Genomic DNA, 25,866 nt, shown 5'->3' with positions numbered 1-25,866 from the left:
CAGAGCACAGTGGTCTGTCATGTCAGTCTGAACGCCACTTGGCTCCAGCAGGGTCAGGGTTAGAAACACAGATGCACATTCATGTGTGCACATACACACAGCCTCCAGATATAGGCAAGGGGCTTTCTGCCATTTCCAGTTCTTGTTATTCCCTCACCTGGGGCTGGTCAGCTCTGTACTCTAGCAGAAGACACTTGCCCAAGGTACAACAAAATGGATCTGAACCCAGGCGTAAATACACCCAGTCAACTCACTGGGTCACAAATAAGACATTCTTTTTCCTTTTTTTTCCTGAAGAATTCAGTGGAGAGCTGAATAGTATAGAGCCTGTGGACATTTTGACAGCACGTAAAAAGCACCAACCGATCATGGCCGTTTGCCAGCTTCGTCTGGCACCTGTGCCGGTGGCACGTAAAAAGCATCCACTATACTCACGGAGTGGTTGGCGTTAGGAAGGGCATCCAGCTGTAGAAACACTGCCAGATCTGACTGGGCCTGGTGCAGCCTCCTGGCTTCCCAGACCCCAGTCGAACCATCCAACCCATGCCAGCATGGAAAGCGGACGCTAAACGATGATGATGATAAATGTCAGAAAGTGTTACCTGTTGCTGCCCAACTACAAATGGTGATGTCACTGTTTGTAGCATCAACACACTCATCAGGCTTCTATCAGTTTCCATCGACCAAATTCCTTCACAAAGTATTTGTCAACCTGAGGTCATAGTAGATGTTTGTCTAGGGTGGAACTGAACCAGAAGACAAGGTTGAGAAATGAACTTCTTCAATCAAATGGCCATAACTTATATTAAAACATGTTTTATCTTTCTAATTTTTTCTTTTTTTTTTTATAATTTTGTATGAGTTTCTGTTATTCTGTTCTTGGTTTTAATCTTTGAGGTGTGACCATGCTGGGGCATTGCTTGTGATTATTTCTTCAGAACAGTAAAGTTTATTCCTCCATTATCAGTGTTCCTAGACCTTCGTAGGCTTGTCTTCAAGATTACTGCCCCTCCATTCATCGTAGGTGGGCCAATGTAATGGGATGTGGTGGATCAATTTGGAAGCTTCATTCTTCCAAACACAAAAAAAAAAAAACACAATACGAGTGCTGCAGCATGGCCATGATCAAACTACTGAAAACCAACCCTTGATTATGAACAGACACTAACCTTAGTTCTCTATCTCTCCTCCAGGTGGCAGTGTTCCTTGGTCCTGTCATGACTATCCCAATTCTTCTGTTCAGTGGTTTCTTTGTCAACTTTGACACCATACCATCCTACCTCCAGTGGCTGTCTTACGTCTCATATACCAGGTCAGTATACACACACACACACACACACAGACACACACACACAGTACAGTCGCTATTGACTCTGTCAGCTCAATATTTCTCTCGTGACCAATTCCACATTGTAGCTGTCGACTCATACACCAGTTGATAGGTCCGAGGACATAAATGGTGATGACATTGTAGAACTGTCTAACAGCATGTCAGCCACTCTTACACTAATTATCAGGATAAACATCATTAAAAAATGGTAACGACATTCTAAGCCTGTTTGATGGTTGTCCACACCAGTCGATAGGACAGAGGGTATTAACCATTTTGATACCTATTTCTTTATTACCCACAAGGGGCTAAACACAGAGGGGACAAACAAGGACAGACATAGGTATTAAGTCGATTACATCGACCCCAGTGCGTAACTGGTACTTAATTTATCGACGCCGAAAGGATGAAAGGCAAAGTCGACCTCGTCGGAATTTGAACTCACAACGTAATGACAGACGAAATACAGCTACGCATTTCGCCCGGTGTGCTACCGATTCTGCCAGCTCGCCACCTTTAACCATTTTGATACCAGTCTGCCTGGTTCTATGAGGCATCTAAAGTGATCAAAATGGAAACCTTTAATCTCAGTTTATGTTCCAAAAACCAGCTTCATAACAACAAAGATATTTGACTAAATTCTTCGTTTAATTTCAAAATTAAAACTAAAAGGAGCATCCATACTGGTGCCACATTAAAAGCATTTGTAGTGGTGCCGCATAAAAAGCACCCAGAGCGGCTAACCGGCTTCCGTGCCAGTGGCATATAAAAGGCACCTTTCGAGTGTGATCGTTACCAGCGTCGCCTTACTGGCACTTGTGCCCCATGCTAGTAGGGTGCTAAGAGCACCACCCGAGCGTGATCATTGCCAGAACAGCTAACTGGCTTCCGTGCCAGTGGCACATAAAAGGCACCGTTCGAGTGTGATCATTACCAGCGTCGCCTTACTGGCACTTGTGCCTGTGCTAGTAGGGTGCCAAGAGCACCATCCGAGCGTGATCGTTGCCAGAGGGCATCATTTGTGCGTGATCATTACCAGCGTCGCCTTACTGGCACCTGTGCCGGTGGCATGTATAAAAAGATTTGAGCAAGGTCATTGCCAGTACTGCCTGACTGGCCTCCGTGCAGTTGGAACGTAAAAAGCACCCACTACACTCTCAGAGTGGTTGGCGTTAGGAAGGGCATCTAGCTGTAGAAACTCTGCCAGATCAAGATTGGAGCCAGGTGCAGCCATCTGGTTCGCCAGCCTTCAGTCAAATCGTCCAACCCATGCTAGCATGGAAAGTGGACGTTAAACGATGATGATGATGGTGTCACATAAAAAAAAGACACCTGTGCTGGTACCATGTAAAAAGCGCTCAGTGCACACTTGAGTGATTGGTGTTTAGAAGGGCATCCAGCTGTAGAAACCATGCCAAAACAGACAATTTGGTGCTTGGTGCAGAGCTCTCCAGCCATGCCAGCTCCTGTCAAACTGTTCAACCCATGCCTGCTGGAAAATGGACGTTAAATGATGATGAAGGGTCGTGATGCAAAGCACTCTGCTTCAAAAAATAGGGTAACGTAAAGGTTAAAACTTAGGTGACATATTAAAGACATCAAGCGACAATTTGTATGACAGACATTAAAAAGATGATGACGATGATGATGATATTTGTTGTGAGATATTTCAAAGATTCTTTTGTGTTTTCCAGGTATTCTTTCGAAGGAGTCTTACAAGCCATCTATGGATTCGACCGTGGAGCGCTAGACTGTGAAAACAAAGCTTGTCTTTTCCAGAAGGCCACTGATGTTCTGGAGGAAATGGATGTCCAACATGCAAAATTCTACATAGATTTCATCGTTCTCTGCATCTTCTTTGTCATAATTCGTATTGGCTGTTATTTTGTGCTGCGTTGGAGGGTGAAGGCCCAACGATAAAGCCACCACCACCACTACTACTGCCACCACTGCAATCTTTCTAGGATCTCTTTTCTGAAGAAGGTTCTTATAATGGTTTAAAGTCTTTTTTTTTTTTTTCCTCCTTTTTTATAAGATTTCTTATTTCTGAAAAAAAAAAAAAAAATTGTTTTGGTTTTTTAAAACTTTCAAAAACCAACAATTCTAAAACAACATCAAAGACACATTCTATAAAAGCACCAACATGATAATTTCAGATTGGTAATTGATCTGAGTAAATAATAATTCTTTCTTCCTGCTGTTGCAATGTATGATAGTGATGTAGAGAAAGAGAGAGCGAAAGGGGGGGGGGCGTGAGCAAGAGGTCAGGTTTGCCAGGCGCGACAACAGATACTCTCTTTCATCACAATAGCCAATAACACTTCAGCTAAGATAATAATAATAACAACAATAATAATAATGGTATTTATGATAATATGACAACAATAGCTTGTCATCGAATTGCATCACCAAGCACAGTGTCTCCCTCTCCTGCAGACCCTGCGTTGGCACAGGTTCGGCGAGGAAGGAGAGGAGACGTTTATATTTCTGTTTAAAGAATTAAAAATTGCAAAATATTTGGTTTAAAAGAAAAAAAGGACAGAAAAAACAACATTTCTTGATAAATATTATTATGTTTATCAATAATTATAAGGGGGTGTGGGTGGAGAGAGTAGTGAGTATATTAGGCTATGGGCCTGTCTTAGTGTGTCTGTGTGTGTGTATACAAAGAGAGAAAGAGAGATTAAACCTACTCCACAGATCAGTAAACGCATAATTAACTCACATGCACACACACACACATACATATCCATGCTTATATACTCACACTGTCGTGTATATATATATATATATATATATATATATACATATATATATATATATATATATACATATATATATATATACACAAACACACCCAGATACATACACACATTCACAGATATATACTCACATTGTGTGTATATGTATCTATCTATTTAGCTATCTATCTTTGTGTGTGTGTATATATATAAATATATATATGTGTATACTCACACGCTGGCATATGTACATTCAATGTGTTGCATGCAACTAAAAAATTTTTCTGTCAATTATTCAAATGTATTGTGTGCGCATGTGCGTGTGGCGTATGTGTGTACTTGCAAGAGAGAGTGTGTGCATGTGTGTGCGTGTGTACTCACAAGGGTGTGTGTGTACTTGCAAAAGAGTGTGTATATCTGTGTGTGTGTCTACTCGCAAGTGTGTGTATGAGAGACTAAAATTTGTAAATATATTATTTTCTGCATGTAAATAATTTATGCAAAATTTTTTTAAATTAAAAAACTTTAATCTTTCAGTCGAATAAAAAAAAAAATTCCTCACATCTGTTTTATTTATTTTATTTTTTTTTTATGTTGTCATTAACACTTTCTATCTTTTGTTCCTTGAACAATGCATTGTATATATATAAACTGTATGTATGTCGAATGATGAAAACAAGAGCTGAACACCACATTGGTGTTATATATATATATATTTATATACATATATCACATATATATACATATATATATGTATATATATAGATAAGTTCAAGTTGACTAGGATATCAAATTCTTGTCATAATAAGCTCATTATATCACCCAATTAGTGGAATAGGATAATAAACGAAACTAGATCCTACTCAACTTGAATTTTACAATAAAATTATCCGGTCAGTCAATGTTCTGTTCTTCTTAAACTAGTTTTAAAATAATTCTTTCTTATTTCGACCCAAGGTCAGTAATTTTGAGAGGACGGATCTCCTCTATTACATCGACTTCAGCTATTGACCGTTGTTAGGTAGCAAGGAACTGTCAAGAAAGCTGAACAGCAGAATGTCTTGAGAGAAGAACCCTTCCCAACTCAGGCAAGCGTTTCGACCCTTAACTTCTTATACTGTAAGGAGACCAGGCCACATCCAGGTCAAGACCCTTGGGTACCCTTCCACTGATATTTTTTAAGCTCTTGGACATTGGAGACTTGTGCATTTAAACCATTTGAAGAGAACATCTAGTTGGAACCCCTCTCTCTTTTGGGTCAGCTTTCAAAGTCATAAATAACAAATAACATTATTTACATTATTTACATTTGATGGATATTTGTCCTCACCTTGGTTGTTGTTAGCACAATGTTTCGGCTGATATACTCTCCAGCCATCATCAGGTGTCTTGGGGAAATTTTCGAATCTGGGTCATTCCTAAGGTATTTTTCAATATTATTATTATTATTATTCAGGAATCGAACTCAGAATCTTGGGGTTAGTAGCCCACGCTGTTAACCACTACGTCATATGCCCATGGGCATAGTGGTGTAGTGTTTAAGAGCGCTAGCTACTAACCCCAAGATTCCGAGTTTGATTCCAGGCAGTGACCTGAATAATAATAATAATAATAACAACAACATCGAAAAATACCTTAGGAATGAGAACCCAGGTTTGAAATTTCCCCAAGACACCTGATGAAGGCTGGAGAGTTTATCAGCCGAAATGTTGTGTTAACAACAAACAAGATGAGGACAAATATCCATCAAATGTAAATAATTTTACATAATTCCTCATCTCCTAAATATAGAACTGTATGAAATAACACTGGTTGTCATGGTAACCTTTATCAGTCCCAAAAGGATGAAAGGCAAAGTTTATTTTGACAGGATTTGAACTGAGAATGTAAATAGGTGTAAAAAATACTGCTAAGCATTGTGTCTGACCTGCTGACCATTCTGTCAGCTTGTTGCCCCAACTAGTTCTAACGTAATAGTTTCAAATTTCGGCACAGAGCCAGCAGTTTTTGAGGGGAGGGGAAGTTGATCCTATTGAACCCAGCGCTTGATTGGTCCCCGTTTTATTGGTCCCTAAAGGATGAAAGGCAAAGTTGAGCTCAGAACATAAAAATGAATGAAATACTGCTAAACATTTTGTCCAGCATACTAATAATTCTGCCAAATTGCCGCCTTAACTAGCTTTGAAATAACAGCACTATTTTAACATTTACTCAAACACACACACTCACTTATACATACACACATACATACATATATATATATATGTACATATACACACACATATGCATACAGCTTTATATGTGCGTATGTATGATATAACTATTTTTATCAATTTACCATTTCCAGTATGGTAACATATTGGTATTTCTCTTCCCTGAATCTCTAATTTCTGTAAAGAGAGACGCAGTAATGTCATACCTTAAACCTCTTCTCTCTCCACTAATCATTTGTTTGTTGGGATTTTTAACGATCTCACCTGAAACTAATTATGTTGTTAAATGTTTTCTTTTGATCTGTGTGTGGGTGTGTGTGCATATTTTATTTGTGCGAGATTACCGGCCACTCAGATTATTACTATTTTACTTGTTTCAGTCATTTGGCTGCGGCCATGCTGGAGCACCACCTTTAGTCGAGCAAATCGACCCCAGGACTTATTCTTTGTAAGTCCAGTACTTATTCTATCGGTCTCTTTTGCCGAACCGCTAAGTGACGGGGACGTAAACACACCAGCATCGGTTGTCAAGCAATGCTAGGGGGACAAACACAGACACACACACACACACATATATATGACGGGCTTCTTTGTGTTTCCGTCTACCAAATCCACTCACAAGGCATTGGTCGACCCGGGGCTATAGCGGAAGACACTTGCCCAAGGTGCCATGCAGTGGGACTGAACCCGGAACCATGTGGTTGGTAAGCAAGCTACTTACCACACAGCCACTCCTGATATATGTGTAGAATATATTAGAAAAGATAAAATAGTGAATGAATCCTTCAATGAGTAAAATCTATACATTGTCGTATATATAAATGGTTGAGTATTCCACAGACATATAGATACCCTTAGTGTAATTTTCTGGCAGGCTTAGTATATGACAAGGCTGGACATTTTAAATTTCTAGTACAATCCATATGATAGGCTTCCTCACAGTTTCTCTCTATATAGAGGCATGGGTTGAGTTGAAGCTGTGATGAAACATCCTGGCCCCAAATACTGAGCAGACATGATGATCGAACAGTTGAAGTGTTTGCTTTACTATCACCAGGTCTCACATTTGATCCCGAAGTATGGATGTATGTAATACATACCAACTTTGCAGCCTCATTTTGCCATCCATAAGATTAACCAAGTGTGTGTGTCCGTGTAAAAGGCACACAGTCTACTCTGCGAAGTGGTTGGCATTAGGAAGGGCATCCAGCTGTAGAACCCATGCCAAAATTGAAAATGGAGCCTGGTGCAGCTCTGTGGCTTGCCAGCTCCGGTCAGATTGTCGAACCTATGCCAGCATGGAAAATGGATGTTAAATGATGTTGACGATGAGATATATATCTTAAACCTATATATCTTAAACTGTCTACCTTCGCTAGCCTCTGCACGCATTTTTTCTCTCTCCTTGTTTCTCTCCGTGTTTCTTTTCTGGGTATCTTTCTGTTGAAGAGCGTAGGCTCGAAACGTAAAAGACTTGTTTTATTTATATTCCTGAGCGCCATACTAATACAATTGTTTGTTTGTATTCCACCTGCCTTCGTCTTTTGTTTATTTTCATAAAGCTTCCCGTTATATATATAGATATATAGATACATAGGTAGACAGACATGTATGGCTTGTAAAACTGAACATGCTTAAAGCTATTAAGCACAAGTTTTGAAGTAACTGTTATGCCTTCCCTTCTCAAAATAAAATAGACCACACACAAACACACACACACACAGAGCTTACACCACTGAAATTACATAGGCGATGTGTTACATCAGAAAATATATATATTTTTTTTTTCTCATTATTTGAATTTGGACATAAAAACTAATTTCTTTATAAACTTCAACAACAGACAGCAATAGGATTTATGATTCCAGAGAGGAATGCATGAGCTGCTGTTTTGACATTTCAATGTTATATTAACAAAATCTCGTCCCTGTCACCTCACAGTTCCCTTCGTGTCAGTTATTACAGCAGCTGACATCTCTGTCTTGGCTTAAATATATTTGTATAAATAACACAGGCAACTGCTTTTGACTTGTTTCAGTCGTTGGACTGCGGCCATGCTGGGACACCACCTTGAAGTATTTTTAGTTGAATGAATCGGACACCAGCACTTATTTCGTCTTTTAAAGCCTGGTACTTATTTTGTCGGTTACCTTTTGCCAAACTGCTAAGTCACGGGGACATAACTACACCGACACTGGTTGTCAACAGATGGTGGGAGACAAACACACACACACACATATATATATATATATATATATATATATATATATATAATTAATCAATATAGGGTGGCAAAAAAAATTTTGTAGAATTTTTTTGCCACCAGCGGCCTAGTGGGAAAAATTAAATAGTCATATACCATTTTTAAGTTCAACATCACAGTCAAGGAACGGCCATAATAGGCCATTCACCCACTAGAAATAACAGCCAAAAATGTTTTTTTTAATTTTCTCCTGGTTTACGGAATTGATGTTATTTTGCGGTTAAAGCTTTTGGCTGTTATTTCTAGTGGGTATGGCCTATTATGGCCGTTCCTTGATTGTGATATATATATATATATATATATATACGATGGGCTTCTTTCAGTTTCCATCTACCAAATCTACTAACAAAGTTTTTGTCAGTCCAAGGCTATAGTAGAAGACACTTGCCCAAGGTGCCATGCAGTGAGACTGAACCCAGAACCATGTGGTTGCAAAGCCAACTTAACCACACAGCCATGAACCCCTTATTAGTTAAATGGACAATGTTTCTTTTATCATTGCCCCATGGTGGTAAAATATTTACCATTGGAATAGATGTGAGGGAAGGTCTTTTAACCCTCACCTCACAAACTCCACCCTCTTTACTGCGTGCCCTGTTAAATATTTCTAGATATACTCAGACAATTCACTGAACTGTATTAACCTGGTGTATTACTGGTATTTATTACAGGAATCTATATACTGGTCCCTGAGTGACTTGTCTGTAGATCACTGAAATACTTCAGTTACCATGGCACTGAGCACTTCGGGTCCTGGCCATTGGTTCCAATACCAAAATTCAGTCTTGTAATTCTTTTGACAGATATTCAGCTATTGAAACCAGTTCCTAGACAATTCTTAGACTTTCTGGAATTGCTTATTCAATTCAGATCTCTAGTTGATTACTAGGCTTGCCTGACTGGCTCCTGTGCTGGTGGCATGTAAAAAGCACCCACTACACTCATGGAATGGTCGGCGTTAGATCAGATTGGAGCCTGGTGCAGCCTCCTGGCTTGCCAGACTTCAGTCAAACCGTCCAACCCACACCAGCATGGAAAACGGACATTAAACGGTGATGATGATTATTAGAAAGTCAGTGAACTAACAGAATTGTTATTGCAGTGGACAAAATGCTTAGTGGCATTTCATCTGGTCGTTTACATTCTGAGTTCAAGTCCTGCTGAGGTGGTTTTTGCATTTTATCCTTTCATGGTTGATAAAACAAGTATCGGTTGACCCCTGGGGGTTGATGTAATCAATTAACCACCCCCCTAAAATTTCAGGCTTTGTGCTTACAGTAGAAAGAATTATTATTATTAGAAGTTAATGGATTAGCAGGATCTGTAGAGCATCAGGAAAAGCGCTTTGTGCTATTCCTTCTAGCTTTGTTCTGAGTTCAAATCCTACCAAGGTCAGCTTTAACTTACATTCTTCTGGGAGTCAGGCACTGAGATGAGTGTTATTGACTAACCCCCTTCCCTTTCAAATTGCCGACCTTGGGCCTAAATTAAAAACTGTATCATTACAAGAGAGAAGTGGTGTCACAGTTAATGTTGAACCAAATGTTTTGCAGTATTTTGATAGTGAAAGTGAAATTAAACATCAGAGATACTTTGCCCCTGGCAGAAACTGTTGGAACCACCCAGGTTTTGCAAATTTTTCTAAATCTATTGCAATGCGGGGAATGCTTCCATATTGTCAGCACGTATCTCAGGGTCACAAGTGTTTCGCTTGTAGCTTGTTGTGGGGTCAATAAAATAAAGTACCTGTCAAGTACAAAGGTTGATGGTATCAACTCTGCCCCTCCCCTCAAAGTGCTGGCCTTGTGTCTAAATGAGGATTATTATTATTATTTCTATGTTTATCTTTTTTTTAGGGGATATGGTATGTGGGGCTATGTTCTGAGAAAATGCGATACAAAGGGTCATGGATGCTAAAAACAAAACTTCAATTCCTCATTCCCTTCTACCAAATTTTTGAAATATAAATATTACTTTATGGAAGAAATTTATAATTAGAGACAAAAATTAAACAAGATTCTTGAAATTTCAATTAAAATTAACCCATTGTTTCTCAAGCAATGTTCTTTGTTGGGGTGCTAGCGGGGGGCAACTTGTTAAGTTTAATTTAAAATATTTGTCTTAATAAGGTGGTTAGCATTAGGAAGCGTGTCTGGTCATAGAAACCATGCCAGCTCCTGTCAAACCGTCCAACCCATACCAGCATGGAAAATGGATGTGAAATGATAATCATCCTTTCTACTATAGACACAAGGTCTGAAATTTTTGGAGCGGGGACTAATCGATTACATCGACCCCAGTGTTTCTCTGGCACTTAATTTATCGACCCCCAAAAAGATGAAAGGCAACGTTGACCTCGGTGGAATTGGAACTCAGATCGTAAGGACAGGCGAAATAGTGCTAAGCATTTTGTCCAGCGTGCTAACGATTCTACCAGCTCGCCGTCTTATGTTAAATGATAATAATAATGACTTTGTAAGGGTTTGTAATTGTAGTTTATTTTTGAATGACCTTCACAACTTGGAATGGTGATTGATCGTAAGTAATTACCATAACTACCACAAACCCCTCAAACCCACCCCCGCCCAACTCCACTAGCAATCTATCTACATGGTAGCACCCTAACTGATCTCATGGAAAAAAAGGTTTAATACATCAACAAGTCTCACAGTTGGTAATGTGTTGACCCTAAAACTTCAGCTAGAAAGGTCACTTAACCTACAAAGTCTTTAAGCTTTTGTCTCAAACAATAAACATGTCAGTCTTTGTACGTGAACGCACCAGCTGTGATAGACATGTCCAACTGTCATAACTTAACTTCATATGCTGTGAATTTATTACTTATTCTATTGTGACTGGCTACTAACCTCTTTGATACCATCCCATCCTTGGTTCTTTAATGCAGACTTTGTTTTTAAAGTGGTCTTAAAACCTTCCATGTCAATGTTTCATATTTATTTATTGCTAACACCAGCTTTATAATGACTAAAGTTATTGACTAAAATCTTCGTTAATTTCAAAATTAATTAACACAAAGGCAGTGTGTTTTAACAGAAATATAGTAACAAAAGGAGTTCAAGTGATCTAAATTAAAAGGTCCCATCAAAATTTCACGATTTCTATTCCAAACACTAAGTAATGACCAAATGATTTTACTGAATTCTTCATTAATTTCAAAATTAATTAAAACAGGCATGCAAAAGCATCTTTTGAGCATAGGGACTCACGGAGGCAAGACTGAGACCATTTGCCATTATGCTGGGTTTTGAGCGGTGGGCCTCACAGAGGTTATGACCAAGTCCATTTGGCATTATGCTGTGCTTGAGAAGAGGACCCACCAAGCCAAGTAAGACCACAGATGTGGCAGATACCGGTGTCACACAAATGGCACATAGAAGCACCATTCTACTCTCAGAGTGGTTGGCATTAGGAAGGGCATCCAGCTGTAGAAACCATGCCAAATCAGACTGGCGTCTAGTGCAGCTTGCCAGCCCTGGTCAAACCGTCCAACCCATGCCAGCATGGACAACGGACATTAAATGATGATGATGAAAGGCGGTATATTACAAGAGAAGTAGCCTAGACATGATTTCACTTCTAGATTTTTCCATTATATTTATGTTAAGGCGGCGAGTTGGCAGAAACGTTAGCACACCGGGCAAAATGCTTAGCAGTATTTCATCTGCCTCTACATTCTGAGTTCAAATTCCGCCGAGGTTGACTTTGCCTTTCATCCTTTCAGGGTCGATTAAATAAGTACCAGTTACGCATTGGGGTTGATGTAATCGACTTAATCCCTTTGTCTGTCCCCTCTGTGTGTAGCCCCTTGTGGGTAGTAAAAAAATAGGTATTTTGTCTGCCATTACTTTCTGAGTTCAAATTCCGCCAAGGTCGACTTTGCCTTTCATCCTTTCAGGATCGATTAAACAAATACCAGTTACGTGCTGGGGTCGATGTAATCGACTGAATCCGTTTGTCTGTCCTTGTTTGTCCTCTCTGTGTTTAGCCCCTTGTGGGTAGTAAAGAAATAGGTATCTTAACCATTTTGATAACAACCCACCTGAAAGTGTCTCTGGTTCAACTTCCTGTTTTTAAAATGATCGAAATAAAAACCCTTCATTGAAATTTCATATTGATCTATGTTCCAAACGCCAGATTAACCCTTTCAATTTACAAATATGCTGTAACAGATGTGAGGACATTTGACTCTGCATCCAGGAGATGCAAACACAACATGGCTTTCTGTTCACAGCTTGCTCATTGGCAGAAACATTGTTATTTGCAGCTGCGAACGCAAAACCACGTGGTCTCCTGTGAACCCAAAACCACGTGGTCTCCTGCTTTAGCTCCTTTCAAGGACACTCTGATCAAATGAAAACTGCATCGGCTAAAGCATTTTCATAGATTCAACAGGGTTAATAAGGACAGTGATTTTAATTATTTTCAAAAATAATTTAATTAATGAAGGCTGTAAGGTATTTCCAGAGAAATATGGTGATGAGGGTTAATCAGAAATATATGGCGACATGGGTTAATCACTTATGGTAATGAGGGTTAATCAGGTTGTTAATATGCGAGACAAAATAACTTGTGGCACTGATTTGAGTCTGACACCGGATATTCTGAGTTCAAATCCTGTTGAGGTACAATTTTGCTTTCAATCTTTGGGAGGAGTGCAATTGGGAGTGAGATGTCCCAGAAAGAACCAGTCTAAAGGGATGCACTGATAGAATTGTTTGCATATCAGATGAGATGCCTTGTTGTATTTGTTCCAGCCCTTCAGATCCCACAACAACCAATTTAGGTGATAAACTTAACTTGGTCTCCAGTTTAACATCACCTCCACCACTGCCATCTTGAGTACCTTTAGCAGGGTCCACGTTTCCTGTCCCCATATTTTAGTGGGGACCACTATCGTGTAAACATTCTGACCATGTCTCCTGCCCCCATACCTTTAGCAGGGTCCACTATCATGTAAACATTCTGACCACGTCTCCCGGGCCCATGCCTTAAGCGGGGTCCACTATCTTGTAAGCATTCTGACCACGTGTCCCGCCCCCTACTTCTCTCTCACCAGTCTCAGGGGCCCTAAAAAGTGTCACAAGCACTGCCTTTTTCCCTAATTAAGAAATCAAAAATAAAATTACACAGGAATAAGGAGTATCACACAATGTAATCACTGGGATTAAATTAATCCCCTCTTTCTCCCTGTGTCCACTCTATTTAATTCTTCTCTTCTACATTTACCTGCCCCAGACTGGCCACAGGTCATTCAGTTTTGCTGTTAACTTTAATAACTTTCACTTATCCACACACATATTTTTAGCCACTGCCCGATTCTTTTTTAATTTCGCCCACATTGGGAAAATATTATCGTGACAACAGATTTTTGCTGGTTCTCAAACAGCAACTACTTATGTCACAAAACCCTTGGGAGAGGCATGAATGTCATTGCATCACTTCCACTCTAAAAAGTAGAATTTTTGACAATGCAACAACAAAAACAAAAGAGTAAAAAAAAATTCTAATTATGAGGCACATAAACCCAGTGGATTAATGAATTAAGACTAATTAATTTATTGGGTTCGTATCTTGCTAACAGCAGTGTATGTTTGTGCCCTTGGGCAAGAAACTCAGTTCTTCTTGCCTTGCATAAATGATTAAAAGAATGGCTTCATGCCTGATTAACTAATTCATAATTTATCTTTTTTGTACATTTTCTGAAATCTTGTAAATTTAAAACTGCTAAAATTTTATTTCTGTACAGAAATTAAAATGCTAATTAAAAGTTATTAAAAAAAGGAAAAAATTTCTTTTCTTTATTTTGTTCACATTTTTTTCCCTCAGTTTGTTTTGGTTGTCTTCAACAAGGAAGCCTCTACATGGATGCTAGAAATATCAGCTGTATAATTTTCAAATCCCATTGCAGTATTAAAATAACAACAACAGCAACAATAAAAAAGGAAGGAACATATTTTTAGTGTAGTCCTAGATAGACACTAGTGGATGCGCAATGGCCCAGTGGTTAGGGCAGCGGACTCGCGGTCATAGGATTGTGGTTTCGATTCCCAGACCAGGCGTTGTGAGTGTTTATTGAGTGAAAACACCTAAAGCTCCACGAGGCTCCGGCAGGGGATGGTGGTGATCCCTGCTGTACTCTTTCACCGCAACTTTCTCTCACTCTTACTTCCTGTTTCTGTTGTACCTGTATTTCAAGGGGCCGGCCTTGTCACTCTCTGTGTCACGCTGAATATCCCCGAGAACTACGTTAAGGGTACATGTGTCTGTGGAGTGCTCAGCCAGTTACACGTTAATTTCATGAGCAGGCTGTTCTGTTGATTCGGATCAACCGGAACCCTCGTCGTCGTAACCGACGGAGTGCTTCCAGATAGACACTGTCTGCAAAAACAAGCAGAAGGGTCATAGCTGGAATGTCTTAGAATTACAGGCCAGTTCAAACAGGGCTGACTTAGGGAGAAATGATTACAACTCTTTAGAGTGTGGGTAATTAATACTCTTTTGCAGCCTGGTGATTCCTTTTTACCAAAGTTTAATCAACCAGATGCTAATTCTTCACAGGGGTTAAATATTATCCATCAGTCTCCCAGTCACATGGTTCCAAGTTCAGTCCCACTGTGTGGAATCTTGGGCAAGTGTCTACCAAAGCCCCATGAGTGGATTTGGTAGATGGAAACTGAAAGAAGCCTGTCGTATGTATGTGTGTGTGTGTGTGTGTTTGTTTCCCCCTCTCAATTCAGCAAAAGGAATTGATAAAATAATTAGGTTTTACAAGTACTGGGGGGGGGATACCTTCAAGGAGGTACCCCAGCATGGCCACAGTCTAATGAATGAAACAAGTGAAAGATGAACGATAATACGAGCCCTGTTTTAGAGTAGTGACCCCTATGTTAAAATTTAGGGAGAGGTGGCACTCAAATCGTAGTTGTGGCCAATGCCAGTGCCTCCTGAATGGCACCTGTGCCACTGGTATGTCAAAAGCACTATCCGAGCATGGTAAATGTCAGTGCCACCTGACTGGCTCCTCTGCCAGTGGTATGTTAAAAGCACCCCCTACACTCTTGGAGTGGTTGGCGTTAGGAAAGGCATCCAGCTGTAGAAGCCTTGCCAGATCAGACTGGAGCAGCCTTCTGGTTTGCCAGTGGCCAGCCTCATAATCAAATTGTCCAACCCATGCCAGCATGGAAAGTGGACGTTAAACGATGATGATGATGATGATTACCAAAAGGAAAAAAAATAATAAGTTCTTGTATTTAGAAATTCTGTTGGACCTTGCTACATCATCTGTCATGTTTCTAGTTCTCCTTCCTACACACAGACATTTGTGTCAACTTGGGCCCTGTCTTACATTACTAAAGAAAGTGAGGACTTCTAGAAGGAAATGATATTGGACCCTGGCACATCATCATCATCATCATTTAATGTCCGTATTCCGCGCTAGCACGGGTTGGACGGTTCGACCGGGGTCTGTGAAGCCAGGGGCTGCACCAGGCTCCAATCTTGATCTGGCAGAGTTTCTACAGCTGGATGCCCTTCCTAACGCCAACCACTCCGCGGGTGTAGTGGGTGCTTTTTACGTGCCACCTGCACAGGTGCCAGGGGGGTCCAGCATCGGCCACGATCGGTTGGTGCTTTTAACGTGCCACCGGCTGGCTGTATTTCTGCTTGCTGACAACCCAAGGCCTGACTCCTTTTAGCCCTAAATCTTTTTCTAGAAGTATTTACAAAATACCATCACCAGTGCTTTCTAAGTGACACCAGCAACTGTGCCTTTTATGAGGCACCAGCACCCCCACACCAACACTTTTTCATCTGGCACCGCGGTTTTAGGATCTCAATTCTGTTGTGGTGGTCAGGTTTTCTCAAGTACAGCAATGCACCACATATCTTGGTCTGCTGTCTTCGTCTTCGTAAGGTCCAAGACTTTGAGACCAGCCTTCAAAACTTCATCCGATGTCTTCCTGGGACCCCCTCTTCTACAAATTCCCTCCACTAGAAATTATAAGCTGTGTTAAAGAGACACAATTAGCAACTTAAATGGTTTCACTGATGAGGTTCGAAGAAACACCACAAGGTATTTTGTGTGATATTCTAATGAATGAATACCTATTTCTTTACTACCCACAAGGGGCTAAACACAGAGGGGACAAACAAGGACAGACAAACGGATGAGGATGATGATGATTATTATTATTATTACTGTTATTATTATTATCATCATCATCATCATTATTATTATTACTGTTATTATTATAATTATTATTATTATCATTATTATTATCATCATTATTATTATCATTATTATCATTATCATTATTATTATTATTATTATTATTATTATTGTGGTGGCAAGCTGGCAGAATTGTTAGCACGCTGGGCAGAAATGTTTGACAGCATTTCGTCAGTTCAATTTTGCCTTTCATCCTTTCAGGGTTGATAAAATAAGTACCAACTGAGCCCCACGGGGTCAGGTAATGGACTTACACTTCCCTCCACCACCAACTCTTGCTGGCCTTGTGCCAAAATTTGGAACCAATTTAAATCTATTCAGTTTCAATCGGTCCTTTGTCTCCATAGTCTTTATCACTAAAATGTTTGGTATTTTAAAACCTTTTTTGTTTGCTTTAAAGTACACCAGTCTCTTTGCCCAGTTTGTTTAGTTCCGTCATATATCGTGACATCTGTCTTGAAACTATCCTGTGAGGTACCAAGTGTTGTTTCAGTCTAGTATTACCACTTAACGTCACAATTCCAAAAATGTATAACTTCCTGGATGTGAAAGAATTTTGGAGGAAACGTGTGTAAAGTAGGTTCTATGACACTCCGCCCTCTCTCAATTTAAGAGTCAACCAGTTCCTGTTAGGAATGGTTTTGTTGTGTTAGTTAACTAACAACTTTGCCAACCACTGAGAGTAATTAATTAATTAAGGCTGTGAATTGGTAGAGTTATTAGAGCACAGAGTCTGAATAAATATCTTGAAAGATGCTGTCAACCACTCATGAGTTCAAATCCTGCTAAGGCCCACTTTGTCCCTTTCATTCTTTCAGGGGTCAAAAACGAAAAGAAAAAATCCCACTTCAGGATAGTGTAAAACATCAGCCCAGATGCCTTGTGGTATTCATTCTGACACTGTGCATTCTGAGTTCAAATCCTGCCATAGTCTATTTGGGTGATGGACTTAATCCTTCACCCAGTTTAATATCACCACCAGGCACCTAATCACCTTTAGAGGGGGGAGGCCACTGTATTGCAAACATTTGGACTGGATTTTCTGTATTGGGATACTTTTTCCACTCCTTTCCTTCAGCCTCAGGGGCCCTATAAAGTTTTATGGGCACTGCCCTTCACTTTCAGTTAAAAGACGCAAAAAAAAAAAAAAGTAATGTGACTCACCTAACAGACGTGGTTCTGTGGTTAGGAAGATTACTTCATAAGCATGTGATCCTCGGTTCAATACCTTGGTAGATGGGGACTGGGAAAAGTCCGTCACAGATATATATATATATATATATATATATATATATATACATATATATATATATATATATATATATATATATATATATATACATATATATATATATATATACATATATATATATATACTCTTTTCCTTGTTTCAGTCACTTGACTACGACCATGCTGGAGCACTGCCTTTAGTTGAACAAATCAACTCCAGAACTTATTCTTTGTAAGCTTAGTACTTATTCCATTGGTGTCGTTTGCCGAACTGCTAAGTTACGGGGATGTAAACACACCAACGTCGGTTGTCAAGCGATGGTGGAGGGACACGAACACAAACATGGTTAAAAGATACAAAAAAAAAATAAAAAACAAGTAACAAGACTCACCTAACATATATATTGATATGACAGGTTTCTTTCAGTTTCCGTCTACCAAATCCATTCACAAGGCTTGGGTGGGCCCAGGGTTATAGTAGAAGACACTTGCTAATGGTGCCACACAGTGGGACTGAACCTGAAACCATATGGTTGGGAAGCAAGCTTCTTACCATGCAGCCACGCCTATATACACATACATGTATATATGTGAACGTGTGTGTGTATGAGTGTGCAACAGAGATGACGTGTGTGTGTGTGCATGCATGTGTGAGTGCGTTTGTGAGCATGTGTACTCGAGTGTGTGAGTGCGTATGTGCATATAAATGAGCATGAGTGAGTGTTCATGCATGCATGTGTGTGTGTGTATGAGTGTGTGCGTGAATGTGTGAATGTGTTGATATCATACACTAATTGTAAACAAACATGTGATATTGTTACTTCACAATGTTCCATGAAAACATGTCCAGCCACTGTGTGGTTTGTGGTCAATGATGTGTGTGTGTGTGTGTGTGTGTGTGTGTGTGGTGGGGAATTATCTTACCTGGGAACAAGGTGAGGGTTAACAACAAGAAGTGAATCTGCCCAAAGAAAATCTGCATCAATAAATTTCAACATTAACCCTTTCGTTACTGTATTTATTTTGAGATGCTCTGTGTTTCTTTCAATTAATTTTAAATATAACAAAGAATTTAGTAAAATAACTTCGTTATCGTTAAGCTAGTGTTAGGAACATAAATTGTGACTAAGGTTTGGTGGAAGATCTTAATTCAAAACTTATGAAAACAAGACATTTGTACTACAGAACCAGAGGTGGTTTCAGCCAGGTTGGTATCAAAAGGATTAAGAATTGTTTCTCTATTATATATTTTAACCCTTTTGTTACCATATTTCTGTTGAGATGCTCTGTGTTTCTTTCAATTATTTTAGATATAACAAAGAATTTAGTAAAATAACTTCGTTATCGTTAAGCTAGTGTTAGGAACATAAATTGTGACTAAGGTTTGGTGGAAGATCTTAATTCAAAACTTATGAAAACAAGACATTTGTACTCAGAGTCAGAATTGGTTTCAGCCGGGTTGGTAACGAAAGGGTTAATATGATGATGGCAGCAAGCTGACAGAATCATTAGCATGCCAGACAAGCCAAAACGCTTAGCAGCATTTTGTCAGTCTTTATGTTCCAAGTTCAAATTCCACCAAGGTCAACTTTACCTTTCCATCCTTTTGGGGTCAATAAAACCAAGTACTTGTTGAACACTGGGAGTGATGCCATCAATTGGCACCCTTCCCTTCAAATGCTGGCCTTGTGCTAAAATTTGAAATCAATATGATGACGATGGTGATGATTGCTTCTTCCATGGTAGTCATGGCAAATAAGGCGGCGAGCTGGTGGAATCATTAGCACGCCAGGCGAAATGTGTAGCCGTATTTCGTCTGCCGTTACGTTGCGAGTTCAAATTCCGCCGAGGTTGACTTTGCCTTTCATCCTTTCGGGGTCGATAAATTAAGTATCAGTTATGCACTAGGGTCGATATAATCAACTTAATCCGTTTGTCTGTCCTTGTTTGTTCTCTCTGTGTTTAGCCCCTTGTGGGTAATAAAGAAATAGGTAGTCATGGCAACTGATCTTTCCATTCCTGATACTCTTCGTTAGTCACAAATCCTGACACAAATGTTACACTTCCTTATTCTTGACTCTCTGGTGATAGGAAGCAGAATTCGAACCTAGAACACACAGAACTAGAATAGACACCACAAAGTATCAAGTCCGATGCTCTACCATTTTTACAAATCCACTATCCAGGACTAGTTACTATATCGTATCGACCCCTGATAGAATAAATAACAATGTTGATCTTGGCAGAATTTGAACCCAGAATGCAGAAAGGTGGAGGCGCAATGGCCCAGTGGTTAGGGCAATGGACTTGCGGTCGGAGGATTGCGGTTTCGATTCCCAGACCAGGCGTTGTGAGTGTTTATTGAGCGAGAACACCTAAAAGCTCCACAAGGCTCCAGCAGGGGGTGGTGGTGACCCCTGTTGTACTCTTTTGCCACAACTTTCTCTTCCTGTTTCTTGAGTATCGCTGCGATGGACTGGCGTCCCGTCCAGCTGGGGGGAACACATACGCTACAGAAACCAGGCCCATGAGCCTAGCTAGGCTTGAAAAGGGCGCATAAATAAAAATGCAAAAAGTCAGTACAAATACTACAAAGTGGTTGTGTAGATACAAAGATTGGTTTGTTACGAAATGGTTTTGAGATCTATCCCACTGCATGGTACTTTGGCCAAATGTCTTCTTTCGTAAACTTGGTTCCATCAATGTCTTGTATGTAGAATTAGTATTTGGAAATTATATAGAAGCCCATTATCATCATCATCATCATTTAGTGTCTGTTTTCCATGCTGGCATGGGTTGGACGGTTTGACAGAAGCTGGCCAGCTGGCTCCAATTATCTGTTTTGGGATGGTTTCTCCAGCTGGATATCTTTCCTAATGCCAGCCACTTACAGAGTTTTCTGGGTGCTTTTTACATGGTGCATATGTGTGTGTGTGTTGTGTGTGTATCTTTGAAAATGTTCCCATTTTCTGACTTCACACAAAAATATCTTGAGCAAAAAAAAAGAAACTTCTTGACATTCCTTGCAAATGAATTGTCCTGCAGCTCAGCACTTTGGCAGACAAGTGGAATCATAAAACCGTCCCTTGCTTGAGATACAACTAAGGTTTAGTGACTGGAAGAGCATCCAGCTGTGCAATAATGTCTCAACATATATTTGTCTAACTCATGCCAGCATGGAAAAAAAAAAGTGAAAAAGAAAAATGGAAGTAGAATGAATCATCATCATTTAAAGTTCATTTTCCAAGCTGGCATGGGTTGGACAAACCAGAGACCTGCACCAGGCTCCAGTTGTCCATTTTAGTATGGTTTCTACAGCTGGATGCACTTCCTAATGCCAACCACTTTACAGAGTGAACCAAGTCTACTGGGTCCTCATGATGTGGCACCTTTTTACATGGTTCCTTTTATGTGATGCCAATGAAAGATATTGTCTAAAATCCTGCTAATTCAATGTGGACTGTCCTGTAGCTGTCAGTGTTAACAACCAGTACATAACCAACACCTAACATGAAGCACCATTTCTGCTACGGTCAACATTTTACTGTGGTCCGTCCAATAGGGTTAATGTCCTGTATTGTGGTGGTCAGTGTTAATAACTTGTACATAACACCAACAAATTTGGGACATACCATTTCCAGTAAGGTCAAGTTTACTGTTGACTGGACAGAAGGGGTCAGAATCTTTTGTTTTGTTTTACTTGTTTCAGTCATGAGACTGGTCATGCTGGGGCATTTCCTTCAGGAATTTTAGTCAAATGAATTAACCCCAGTACTAACTTTGCTTTAAGCCTGATTCTTATTCTATCGGTCTCTTTTGCTGAACCTCTGAGTCATGGGGATGTAAACACACTGACACTGGTTGTTAAGCAGTGGTACAGGACTAACAAACGCTCAGAAACATGTACGATGGGCTTCTTTCAATTTCCGTCTATCAAACCCACTCACACAGCTTTGGTTGGCCCAAGGCTATAGAAGAAGACACTAGCCCAAGGTGCCACACAGTGGGACTGAACCCAGAACCACATGGTTGAGAAGCAAACTTCTTACCACATAGGAGACACACTGTTTCTGCTGTAGCCTGTACCATAATGGTCAGTGTTAATATCCTGTACAGCAACACCTAACATAACGATACAAGCATTTCCAGTGATGGTCAGCAGTTTATTACGGACAATACAAAAGAGACGGAACAGGAAATGTCCCTTGTTTCAAGTAACAACGATCAGAGATGAAGAGAAAAGATTTTTATACAAATGACTTTTAACAAGGAATGGACATGGTTCGGTCCAAGAGATTTCATGCACCGTTAATGGTGATGGTCGATGCAGCATCGGAAGAAGCAGAAGAGGAGGAAACAGACTTTTAATTTCTAAAGAAAGACAGCCTTGAATATTTACATAACAAAACAGGGATAAAAGGGCGCAGGAAATTGGGGAGAGAGAGAGCATGTGATGTTAGACGTTTGTCAAATGCTAAGGGAAACAACTCAATGTCTGTAGCATCTGAAAGAAGAAAAATATGGGAATCTTTCTTGTGTTAAAAAAAAAAAAAAGGTGAGATGTTGTTTTTTAAATAGTTTATGAAGGAAAAATCATAAAAGGTTCTTTTCTGGTGCCTGTTGGTGAGCAATGTAGAGAAAACCAATACTGGACAGGGCACTCACTAGAAAGATAAATTCGAACCAGCGATGATAAAAACTGAACTGTAATTCTCCAAGAACTTGCGTTATAATTGATCTGAAATTAAAGAAACGGAAACTAAATTATAAAAACAATCATTTCTAAAATCTTACATAAAAGGGTGGGAGGTGGTGGGGCCAGAGTTGATTATAGTTACCCCAGTACATCATCATCATCATCATCATCATCGTTTAGCGTCCGTTTTCCATGCTAGCATGGGTTGGACGGTTCTACTGGGGTCTGTGAAGCCAGAAGGCTTCATCATGCCCAGTCAAATCTGGCAGTGTTTCTACGGCTGGATGCCCTTCCTAACGCCAACCACTCCGTGAGTGTAGTGGGTGCTTTTTACGTGCCACCCGCACTGGTGCCAGACAGAGCTGGCAAACGGCCACGAACGGATGGTGCTTTTTATGTGCCACCGGCACGAGGGCCAGGCGAGGCTGGCAACGGATACGAAACGGGGCGGTGCTGGCAACGGTCGCGAAACGGAAAGTTCTCTTACATGCCACCGGCACTGGTAACACATCTGCAATTTCCATTGATCGATTTCCATTGATCGATTTCGATTCTGATCGTCACTTGCCTCAACGGGTCTTCACAAGCAGAGTTTTGACATGCCACCGGCACTGGTAGCACATCCGCAATTTCCATTGATCGATTTCGATTCTGATCCTCACTTGCCTCATCACGTCTTCACAAGTAGAGTTTTGTGTCCCAAGAAGGGAAGGTATGCATACGTAGGCTGGCTCCATCCCATGTAGAAGGCCACGGGTTATGGACTCACTTGTCCTGCCGGGTCTTCTCGTGCACAGCACACTTCCAGAGGTCTCGGTCTCTAGTCATTTCCTCAGTGAGACCTAAAGTTCGAAGGTCGTGCTTCACCACCTCGTCCCAGGTTTTCCTGGGTCTGCCTCTTCCACAGGTTCCCTCAACCGCTAGGGTGTGGCACTTTTTCACACAACTATCTTCATCCATTCTCGCCACATGACCATACCAGCGCAAACGTCTCTCTTGCACACCACAACTGATGCTTCTTAGGTCCAGCTTTTCTCTCAAGGTACTTACACTCTGCCGAGTGTGAGTACCGGCATTACACATCCATCGGAGCATACTGGCTTCATTTCTAGCGAGCTTACGCATATCCTCAGCAGTCACGGCCCATGTTTCACTGCCATGTAGCATGGCTGTTCGTACACACGCATCATACAGTCTGCCTTTCACTCTGTGCGAGAGGCCTTTTGTCACCAGTAGAGGTAAGAGCTCTCTGAACTTTGCCCAAGCTATTCTTACTCTAGCAGTTACACTTTCAGCACACCCGCCCCCGCTGCTGACTTGGTCACCTAGGTAACGGAAACTATCAACTATTTCTAGTTTTTCTCCCTGGAAAGTGACGGAAGTTGGTCTCAGAGCATTTTCAGTGTTTATTGTTCCTGAGCATCTGCCACATACAAAAACCATCTTCCTAGTTAGCCTTCCTTTGACATTGCTGCATCTCTTATGTGTCCATAGCTTACACTTGGTGCATCTTATAGAGTTTCTACCTACACCTTTTCTACAGATCGAGCAGGGCCATCTACCTGAAGGTGTTTGTGATTTGTCTACCTTCCTACTGATTACGACTTTGGTTTTAGCTAGATTGACTCTGAGGCCCTTCGATTCTAATCCTTGTTTCCACACCTGAAACTTCTCCTCCAGTTCTGATAGCGACTCAGCAATTAGAGCAAGGTCATCAGCATAGAGGAGCTCCCAAGGGCATCCTGTCTTGAATTCCTCCGTTATTGCCTGGAGGACTATGATAAATAGGAGGGAGCTGAGTACTGAGCCTTGGTGGACCCCTACCTCTACCCGGAATTCTTCACTGTACACATTTCCAACCCTCACCCTACTAGCGGCGTCCCTGTACATGGCCCGCACAGCTCTCACTAACCATTCATCTACCCTAGTTTCCTCATTGCCCACCAGATAAGGGATCGGGGGACCCTGTCGAAGGCTTTCTCCATGTCAACAAAAGCCAGGTACAGGGGCTAATCTTTGGCTAGGTATTTCTCCTGCAGCTGCCTTACCAGGAATATAGCATCAGTAGTACTTTTCCCTGGCACAAACCCAAACTGCATCTCATCTAAACTAACTCTCTCTCTAATTAGTTGGGCTATGACCCTCTCCGTAACCTTCATCACCTGGTCCAACAGCTTGATACCTCTGTAGTTATTTGTATCTAGGGCATCACCTTTACCTTTGTAGCAGTTGACTATTATACTGCTACACCAGTCATTGGGTATGACCCCTTTGTGTATCACCTGATTAACTATACGGGTGACTAGGCTATAGCCGACACTACCAGACATTTTGAGCATCTCTGCAGTGATTCCTGATGGGCCTGGGGCTTTCCCTGTCTTCATGCTTCTAATTGCCTTAGCTACCACGGAACTATCAACTCGGATAGCTGGTCCCTCTGTTGGGTCAACATTCGGCAGACTCTCTTTATCCCATTCATTTTCTTCATTCAGCAACCTTTCATAGTGGCATCTCCAAACCTCTCTCTTTGCATCCTCATTTAGCGCAAGTGAACCATCACTGGTATTTAATAATTTAATAATTTCAGACAGAGTGAAAGACAACAATTGATTGCGGTAGAATTTGAACACAGAACAGAGAGAACTAAGCAGGATTCTATTCCTCCCACTTTACTCACCTGGCTACCCCTAATTCACAGATCTGATTACTTTACTCATCTGGGTACCCCTAATTCACAGATCTGATCACTTTACTCATTTGGCTAACCCTAATTCAGGGATCTGATCACTCCCACTTTACAGACTTTGTTCCTCTCACATTTCTTTTCTTGCCAATCCCACATCCCTAATAAGGGACAAAAAAAGAAAATCTTCTACAACAGGCACAAAGTCTAAAATTTCAAGGAAAGAGGGCGCTAGTCGGTTGCATCAGCCCCAGTACTTGACTGGTATATATTCTATTGGTACTGAAAGGAAGGAAGGCAAAGCCAACCTTGGTGGAATCTGAACTCAGAACTTCAAGGCAGACAAAATACGGCTAAGCATTTTCTCTGGTCTGCTAACGACCCTGCTAGCTTGAGACCCTAATAAACGATGAAATAATAATAACACTATAAATACAACAAACACCAAACAAATACTAGAAT

The 25,866-nt window shown here is 40.6% G+C and overlaps 2 protein-coding genes across 3 annotated transcripts in view; one reads left to right on the top strand and one right to left on the bottom strand.

Annotated features, from left to right (window-relative positions):
• Positions 1-3,867, top strand: part of LOC115221401 (ATP-binding cassette sub-family G member 1) — an 80,292-nt gene extending 76,425 nt beyond the window's left edge. The window contains exons 12-13 of the mRNA XM_029791580.2: positions 1,194-1,312; positions 3,025-3,867. Coding sequence (XP_029647440.1) covers positions 1,194-1,312; positions 3,025-3,250 — 345 coding nt within the window. The 3' untranslated portion in view covers positions 3,251-3,867. The remainder of the gene's footprint in view (positions 1-1,193; positions 1,313-3,024) is intronic.
• Positions 3,868-22,167: 18,300 nt separating this feature from the next.
• The window catches only part of LOC115221404 (Golgi pH regulator), a 29,138-nt gene continuing 25,439 nt past the window's right edge, over positions 22,168-25,866 (bottom strand). For both annotated transcript variants that reach the window (XM_036510644.1, XM_029791582.2), the window contains exon 15: positions 22,168-22,763. In XM_036510644.1, coding sequence (XP_036366537.1) covers positions 22,619-22,763 — 145 coding nt within the window. In that variant the 3' untranslated portion in view covers positions 22,168-22,618. The remainder of the gene's footprint in view (positions 22,764-25,866) is intronic.

Source organism: Octopus sinensis, linkage group LG18 (assembly GCF_006345805.1).
Source record: "Octopus sinensis linkage group LG18, ASM634580v1, whole genome shotgun sequence".
Classification (NCBI taxonomy): Eukaryota; Metazoa; Mollusca; class Cephalopoda; order Octopoda; family Octopodidae; genus Octopus; species Octopus sinensis.
The sequence above is the reverse complement of the archived record's forward strand: the minus strand, read 5'-3'. Positions and strand labels throughout refer to the sequence as shown.